This window comes from Xenopus laevis, chromosome 4S (genome assembly GCF_017654675.1).
Source record: "Xenopus laevis strain J_2021 chromosome 4S, Xenopus_laevis_v10.1, whole genome shotgun sequence".
Classification (NCBI taxonomy): domain Eukaryota; kingdom Metazoa; phylum Chordata; class Amphibia; order Anura; family Pipidae; genus Xenopus; species Xenopus laevis.
This window is the reverse complement of record NC_054378.1, coordinates 103,448,015-103,457,220: the sequence shown is the minus strand read 5'-3', so window position 1 is coordinate 103,457,220 and position 9,206 is coordinate 103,448,015. Positions and strand designations below refer to the sequence as shown.

Here is a 9,206-nt window from a genome sequence, read left to right as displayed (position 1 = left end):
ATTTATAATTGCATAGTATGGGCATAGGCACTAGGTCCCCCATTCTGTCACAAAAGATTTTGGGATGATGCAAAGCTTATATTAATAACAGTGCCCTCAAAATGGTGCCTGCCTGCTTGCTGTGATTGTGAGTTACTAGACTGAAGGAAATAAGATTTAAATAATGTATATAATATAAATAACGTTTGTTTTGCACCATTAATATGATATAGAATGATTTTTCATTATTGTTAGGGTAACAGGTCCTCTTTAAAAAGGTTTTCTGCTGAACTCCTAATTCATAGTGTAGCATATTTAGCAATTGTTTTCACATAAATTTTAGATAGTCCTAGTGACAACTAGGGGGGTTATTTATTAAAGTCCAAATGCCAAAAACTTGAAACATCCGAGTTTATTTGACTATAAAATCCGATATTTTTTGTGAAAAAGAAACCTGAATTTTTTGGGATTTATTATTACCCGAGAATAGAAAAAGTCTGAATCCGAAAATCCGGCATTTCAGATGGGAGAAGTCCCAAAGATATCCTGATCTGCGATGAGTTTAGTGCAATAATCCGAAGATTTCATGGTTTTTAGGCAAAAATCCAAAAAGATCAGATTTTGTAGTGGATAATCCAAGGAAATTGTACGATTCAAATTTTTATGCAATTTTGACGTTTTTTTTTAGTTTTTTTCCAAACTGGAATTTTTTGGGAAAATGAATTAATAAATTAGGGGAAACAACCCATGCGGATTTGGTGGAGTATATTTTAGAAAATAATGAGATAAATTCGGAATTTGATAAATAACCTCCTTAATCCTTCCCTAATTAACTTGCTCAAATGTTATTTAGACAGTTTTACTGGAGCGTTTATTATCTAGATAATTAGTATGAATAATCATTTACGTTATAATCTACTCCATATTCTTGATGGCGATATTCAGGAATGCCTTCTCTGTCATCTTCTTCTGACACTAGGGGATGAGTAAGCATAGGCTCCTGTACCTTTGGAGTTTCACCTTCAGCGTGTTTCTGTTCACCATAATAAATGCGTTGCATGTTAGGGAAACAAAGGTAAGCAAAAGTGCTCAGTGGAGCCTTTAACTTGTTTTGATCCACGCGGATGTATGTTAGGCGATTTGTGTTGAAGTGATCAATTTTTGGACACATTATTGTCATATTTAAACCTGCAAAAAAAAGCACAAAACTGTAATTATAGTAAACAGAAATGTCATAACAGTTTTGTTCATTAATTGAAGTATTCATTTTCATTAAAGAGTTCTGCGGTCATTTGTTGTGGATGAATCACTGCTTGCTGGATACCTGGCAGTAAGCACAGCTGTAAATTCTACAGATAGAAACCACCAACTGTCGATTTTGCCTCTTTATTTATGTTTCAGCTTAATTTAGCCATTGTATTCACTCCTAAAAGCCTTAAAAAATGACTGCATCTAGATCACTGGTCACTATGGGTTACTGCTCAGGTGCAAATTTGACCACTGTGGTCAAATCTGCACTTCTACTAAATAGATTACCTGCTTAGAATTGCTTACTTTATTATCCAACATTTTGTCTGTCAGTCGTTGTTTTCTAATTATTACTCTGGTGTGTAATGGCTTGTATTGGAAATTTGCATTATAGGTTTTGTCTTTATTTAATTTATTCTTTGCATTTTATTTTATTTCTTTACATTATTGGCACTAATGTGGTCACTGGGTCAGCCTTGTGATATCTAGGAGCACATAATGCATTTGTCTGGTGCAAATTGCAGGTATGGGATCTGTTATCTGGACCTGTTATCCAGAAAGTTCCAAATTACGGAAAGACCATCTCCCATAGACTCCATTTTATCCAAATAATCAACATTTTTAAAAATTATTTCCTTTTTCTCTTTAATAATAAAACAGTACCTTGTAATTAATCCCAGCTAAGATATAATTAATCCTTATTGGAAGTAGAACTAGCCAATTGGGTTTATTAAATATTTACATGATCTTCTATTAGACTTAAGGTGTGAAGATTCAAATTACGGAAAGATCTGTTATCCGTCCCAAGCATTCTGGATAACAGATCCCATACCGGTACAAGATTTTATGTCCAAGCATAGCCTTGGGTACAGCAGATTGCACTCTGCCCTGTTTAGGGATGCTATAACAGACTAGCTTCTCTTTATTCATTTTCCAGATTTATATAACAAATAGAATGAAGCTAGAGAAAGCACAAAGTGGTTGGTAGAGGAAGACGATATGAAGAAGAAGAATGGTTCCTTATACAGTATCTAGCATCTATCTAGATTTAAGTCTAAAGCAACTGGATTTTCTGAGTTTCACCACCATTGAATGGCCATTTAAACCCTTAAGAGTAGCAAAGCCACAGACATCCAATCACAAGGGATTCATTGAACGTATTCAGTTGGTGTTATTCCACTAGATACTGTATATCATGACCTGGTTGCATGAGAGTCTCCATAGACACAATCATTCCTTACAAGAAATTAATTAGACAAAGATAGTATATCAAGTATAAAATTAATTGGATTTTAAGAAAATTGATGCTAAAACGTACCTATATAAATATGTAAATAATTAAGGTGCTGTGCAAGAAAGCACTAAAGTGCAAGTGCAATTATATTCTAATCAATTAATTGTTTTAAACAACATAGAATTATAAATTAATCCTGAGCAGGCTGATTCAATAAATTATGCGAGACTTAATTCATACAGTTATTAAAAAATAAACGCCACTAATTCATTCAAAAAACAAATAATTAGGTGTATATCAATTAATTACATTTTCTACCCAGGCTGTGATAAGTCAAATGTTGCTACACAGCTTACTTATAATTGATTATCAGATATGGTGCTGTGCAATAAATTAAAGTGAATAGACTTGATAATTCATTAGTTATCTAGAAAGGAGTACAGTATATAAAATGACCATGATTGTGAGTGGGTTAAAAATTAACAAGTGGGTTAAATATTGCTGTGGTTAAAATCCATAAAATAGTTAATAGAAATTAGAAAAATAAGATGGTGGAGTTGTCCCGTAAACTAGCTGCCTGCATTGTTTCTAGAACCTGGGACAACACAAAGATAAGGCAGGACCGGGACTGTGGCCTTGTTATTTAACTTGCCCTTATAATTGGAAGAGGCTAGATATCCCTAAAAAGCCACAAACCCTCGGCCCCTTAGAAGGGAAGGAAGAGTCGGAGATTGTAAAGAAAAGTAGGATTGCACCCAGCAGCGCTTCACCCCACACCCGTGATGGCCCAAACCCCAAAGCTGTTGCTCAATTGGATAGGGTTAAAAAAATCGATTAGAATCAAAGATGCCAAAATTCATTAAAATCTAGAGAACGCCGTCGCGCGTTTCGCTTAGACGCTTTATCGCCTTGGTGGGCGCCATTGGTGGGGTTTCTTTATCTAATTAATTTCTTGTAACCATTGTATTCTCTGACCTTGTCAGACCTCAACCTATAGCTATTTTAGAAAGCTATCTTATTTAAAAAAGAAGGGTCTCCATTTCCTCAGTTTTAGTAGACACAATCATTCATTATGCTTCAGAGTATAACTTTTTCGTTACATTAGTAAATTATTCTAAAATTCACTCTAGCCTCCGCAAGAGATCCTTGCACATTTCTCACAGTTTGGAAATAAAACCATCCCCACCATAATTTGACCCATTTTAGTATGTATAAAATTGTATTACTTTCCAACTCGTTGTCCTGAATGTACAAGTGCTGAAGTGATCTTGGGATGAAGAAAGCTTGTTGTAGCTTGTTATGACCCAGGTTTAATTCCACAAGATTAGGAAGGTTAAACACTTTTGTAGGGATGTCCTCCAGGTTGTTGTGCGACATACGAATTGCTAGTAGATTTGGAAGCTTTGTAAAATAATCTTCAGGGATGTCGGAGATTGAATTGTTCTCAATTGATAAATACATGAGAGATAGTGGTAGACTTGCGGGCATGGAATGTAATTTATTGTTGCACATGTTTAGTTGCATAAGTCTTGCAAGTTTGTTCAAAGTCTTTGATTTAACATTATCAATGTGGTTATTGCACAGATCCAGCATGGTTAACTTTACTAGTCCCTGCAGATCTCGATCATTTATTCTGACAATCTTGTTGAAAGCAAAGGACAGTCTCTCTACAGAACTGGGAAGATCAGACGGAATCTCCACTAAATCATTGTGATGCATAAAGATTTGCTCAAGTTTTCGAAGCTTTGCAAACGCACCACCTTCAACTTTGTTTGATTTAAGTTTGTTATGGCTGAGATTAATTGCCTTCAAAGACGTAGCATTTATGAAAGACTTCATGGTCACAGCTTCGATGTCATTGAACTGGAGGTAAAGCTGTTGTATACGGGAAGGAATTTGGGGAATACTCTTGAGCTTTCGATTGTCACAGTACATAATTAGGCCAGGTGGACAGAAGCATTCTCTAGCACAGTCATTTGTGTAAATTATTGCTTGGTCACTATAGTCTAGACTTTGTGGAAACTGAAATGGTGGATGATATGGGTCATTAGGTTCTGAACCATAGCTTGTATCATAGTCATAGCCCTCATACTGGCAAAGTCCTCTTGTTCCACATAGTAAGGCTATAACTGATAATTTGATAAGAATATCCATTCTTTTTTAATGTTTTCAAAACCTGCAATGGAAGAATAAGCTGTTTTATAAGTGTATCATTGTAGATAATTTGCAAATCAAGGTGTAGTATCTATTATTCACAATGCTTGCTACCTGGGGTGTCCAGGTCAAGATCTTTCTGTAATTTGGATCATTATACATTGTCTTCTAAAAGTAATTTTAGGCACCCCCAAGTGATTACAGTATATTTACATATCTGAAACCCCGGGCCGGTGCTCCTATCAGCAGAAAACTGCACCAGCCTGGGGTTATACCAGTGAGTATTCCTCACTTCTGGCTTCTAATTTGGAGCTTTCTGGATAATTGGTTTCCAGATAATGTATCTCATACTTGTATGTATTTTTTTTAAAAAAAATGCAAGTAAGTCTAGCTCTGTTACTTTTGAATTTGCATATTCCAAAACAGCCCAATATATTTTACATTTGATAAGATACACCTTTGTTTAAACAAATAAATAAATATAAATGTATAACTGAATTTCTTATTTTCAAATTCCTTCCTGTCTATAGTTTGATTCAGGTATATAGTGAAGCTTTAGATGCACAAAGTTTAGCTTGTTGATATCAAGGGGCAGATTTATCAAGGGTCGAAGTGGATTCGAGTGAATTTTTGAAGTTCAAAAAGTTTGCATTTCGAAGTAAATTTTTGGGTACTTCGACCATCAAATAGGCTACTACTACTTTGACTTCGTTTCGAAGTAAAATCGCTCGAATATTTGACCATTCGATAATCAAAGTACTGTCTCTTTAAAAAAACATTGACTTCAATACTTCGCCAAATTAAACCTTGCCGTAGTGCTATGTTAGCCTATGGGGACCTTCTAGAGCATTTTTCAAAGTTTTTTAAACTCGAGTTAAAATCGTTCGATCGATCGCTAAAATCTTTCGAAACGTTTAGATTTAGATCGAACGATTTTACTTCGATCGTAGGATTAACAAATTCGGTAAAAAATCCTTTGACTTCGATATTCGAAGTCAAAGAATTTCAATATATATATATATTCCACTTCGAAATTCGAGTATGTTCCACTTCAAAATTCGTCCCTTGATAAATCTGCCCCCAAGTATTATAAAGAAGTCTTCTGAATGGCCATTGTCATAGATGCAGACCCACACTCACTGACATATACTGTATATCATTTAGCAATGTACTCAAAATAACTCAGCATTGGTACTGGAGACTATTAAATATGTTTTACAAGCAGTTGTTAAAAAAGTTATTGTAGCGTAATTGGGTGATCGTTTCAGTCCTTTAACTGTAGTACCTGTATGGGATTTTTTATGCAAAAAAACGTTATCCAGAAAGCTCCGAATTAGGGAAATGCCCTCTCCCACAGACTTCATTCTAATTACATAATTCATTTTTTTTATATAATTTCCCTTTTCTCCGTAGTAATAAAATAGTACCTTGTAATTGATCCAAACTAAGATATTACCAACCCTTATTGCAGGCAAAACAGTCCTATTGACTTTAATTCATGTTTAAGTGATTTTAATTTTAAGTAGACTTAAGGGGCAAATGAATCAACATGTAGAGTTTACCATTTTCCATTCATTCCTATGGGATTTTTAGCATTTTTTGTTTACATTTTTAGTACAAAATGTGTGATTAGGGATTAGAGAATCCCTTACTTCTAAAAATCCCTTAGGAATGAATGGAAAATTGTTGAATTTTGTTGTGATAAACTCTAATCACACATTTTGATAAATCTTCTAAAAATCCTTTAGGAATGAATGGAAAATTGTTGAATTTTGTTGTGATAAACTCTAATCACACATTTTGATACATCTGTAGTATTAGGGTCTTCAAGGTAAATGATTACTCATTCTGAACAGCAGGTTCCATACCTGTAATTCAATTTATTCCAGGCATTTAGTCCTGCCTGGTAAGCACTGATTAATAAACTGATTCTGCATTTCATGTGGGTTTATGAAAAAAAAAACACGATTTAGTGATTTTCATAGAAGATTTTCCTGCTACTCAAGATTAATTATATGCACGTATTTGTTGGAATTTTCTAATTAATGAAAACCAAACAATAGCCCTGTTAAACATGTCAAACTATTGCACATTTTGGCTACACACAAAACTTTTCAGTTTGTTTGAGACCTAGTAAAACCCAGCTGTGACACTTGGCATGCAAACACACTTTCTACTAACTGATGCATTCATGGGATTTAACCACAGACTCTTGCATTAATAACGACTTCTTTTACTTATAAGGAGAGAGAAACTCAAGCTGCTTCGTAACTTTTTAGAAATATTTCATACCTGGTGACGGTGCCTGTTTTTTCTCTTAATGAAGGCGGCGACAGGTCTTCTTGGTTAAAATACTGACTTGACTGAATGTCAAATAACAGATTTCAAACAAATTCAACCTGTTTTAGGACAGGTTGCTAAAAATCACTGCAAGTAGTCTTGACATAAACTTATGTGCATTTCATTGAGCTAAGCCTTGAGTATAAACCTTGAGATTTTGGCAAAGAATAGTTGGCCTAATCTGTGTCCCTTCTTATTTTTGGTTTGAGGTGTGGCATAAAATTCCTTCAGTTAAAAAAAATGGTAACAGAGAAAGATGACTATAACATACTTAGATTTCTTAGATTTCTTTGACTGTATTTTTCATTTGATGCAAACTATTAAAAAACATTTTTTAAGCGACAGCAACCTCGGCAGATAATGGACAAGGCTCAAGTCAACGAGAAAAAACTCGTATCATGCAAAAGTAATAGGATTTGTAATTCATTTAGGAGATGTTTTTAATCATCAAATTGAATCTGGCCAAGTATTTTTTTAATTTAGATTAAAATCCCTTATTCTGCATGCATACTTTATTTCAGTGCAGGCAATATGAAGTTGCTACAGTACTGCTGATTGGAGTTTTTATAAGTAACCCTTCATTTGTCATATGATGTAGCAATTTTATTCTAGACCAGTTATGTCCAACTGTTTGCATATAGTGAGTATTTCTTTATTAAAGTCACATTTAGCTACTCGTTCTTGTAGCAAATTGTAAGCAATGATGTCTCTTCAGTAGACTGGGGGCTACAAAAACGTCTAGTAGGTCTCCAGCTGGGCAGAACTCATCTACAGTAAACTAACATAATCTGATTTATTAAACCTCTAGAAGGTTGGGAAGGCCTTTGAAAGCATTTTAATATGCATATTTCATCCAATTATCTGCCTGTGAAGGAGATATGTTATACAAGTGAACAAGAGGCAAAGTAACACATTTTATCCTAGCCATGTTTGCTACTAAATGTTACAATGCCTAGTGCTCTGAAGAAATATTTTGGTTTTTGTGGCATTGAATTCTGTGTGCGGCATGGATCTACCACAAAAAAAATCGACTTGGATATATACAACTCAGCTAATAGATATAATATGTAAGCTTAAAACTATTTACTCAATCAATTAGCTGTTTTCGCTCTTGGTTTTATAGGACATTAACATAGTGATATAAAGAAGTTAATATGTGAAGATGCCAGCTCACAACTCTATACTCCTTCCCTGCAACTTTTATTTTCCAAATAAAATTGTGAAAAGTTTAAGGTTGCAGGTATATATGGGATCAACAAGCTGCTTTGCTGTAAATGAACAATTATAATTAATCGTTACCCCTTATATAAATACAGTTTCCCCATTATGTAATGACATTGCTAAACTCTTTCAGCTATGTAATACATTTAAAATCTCTTGGCTTCACTAGGATGTTGCACTCAAATTGTCCATCTTGTTGCTCAAAATTATGTATTTTTTTTGTACACTCTACCCATTCTATTCCTGAACTTGACTTTCATACCATGTAATAAACCTTAATCAAATTGATTTGGAATTATGCTTTCTCTAGAGGGTCTGCTATTTAAAGGAGAAGGAAAGGCATTTTTACTTGGGGGTGCCAAAAGTTAGTTAGATTGTATTTACTTACCTGACACCCGGGGCCCGGGCCAGAGCTCCTATCAGCAGAAAACTGCACCAAGCCCCGGGTTCTGCCAGCATGCACCATGGAGCAATCGGCTGCCTGCTTTTTTCTTCAAATTTCCCAGGGCAGATGCATGTGCAGTAGAACGAAATAGACGGCTTTTTCATTAAAGTTCAACTTTACGCTTTACTGCGCATGGGCAGTTGCAAGAAGAAGCATGAAGATGCTCATTTCGTGGTGCTCACTGGAATAACCCTGGGCCGGTGTAGTTTTCAGGTAAGTAAATGTACAGAGGTTCACATGCACACTCAGGCCCTTCGATTAGAGGTTCCGCCTGGTGCTCAGGGGTGCCTAACTTTTTGCAAGTATAACATGCCTTTCCTTCTCTGTTAAGAAATGTGGCAGCCAGGAATTCCCAATCTGCAGTACTAAAACTAGGGAGTGCGGATACTCATTGGAGAATTATATATAAATATATATAATTATATACACACACCCCTCCACCAGTCTGGGTGCAAGTAGAAAATGCCCTTTTGACCCTAGTCAGGGCCTGTGCCCTTTCTTAGATTTTACAGTCCAAATCATATTTATGCAACATATACTACCAATTTGTTACTCAGCAAACTTGAACAACCCTCATAAAACTGG

At 35.1% G+C, this 9,206-nt stretch overlaps 1 protein-coding gene across 1 annotated transcript; it reads right to left on the bottom strand.

The window, feature by feature from the left end:
• Positions 1-729: 729 nt before the first annotated feature.
• Positions 730-7,095, bottom strand: LOC108715026 (osteomodulin). The gene is made up of 3 exons (XM_018259879.2): positions 6,908-7,095; positions 3,688-4,637; positions 730-1,167 (listed from the first exon to the last, which is right to left on the bottom strand). Exons 2-3 carry the CDS (start codon positions 4,613-4,615, stop codon positions 866-868), a joined length of 1,230 nt encoding a protein of 409 aa, XP_018115368.1. The 5' UTR covers positions 4,616-4,637; positions 6,908-7,095; the 3' UTR covers positions 730-865.
• Positions 7,096-9,206: the final 2,111 nt, after the last annotated feature.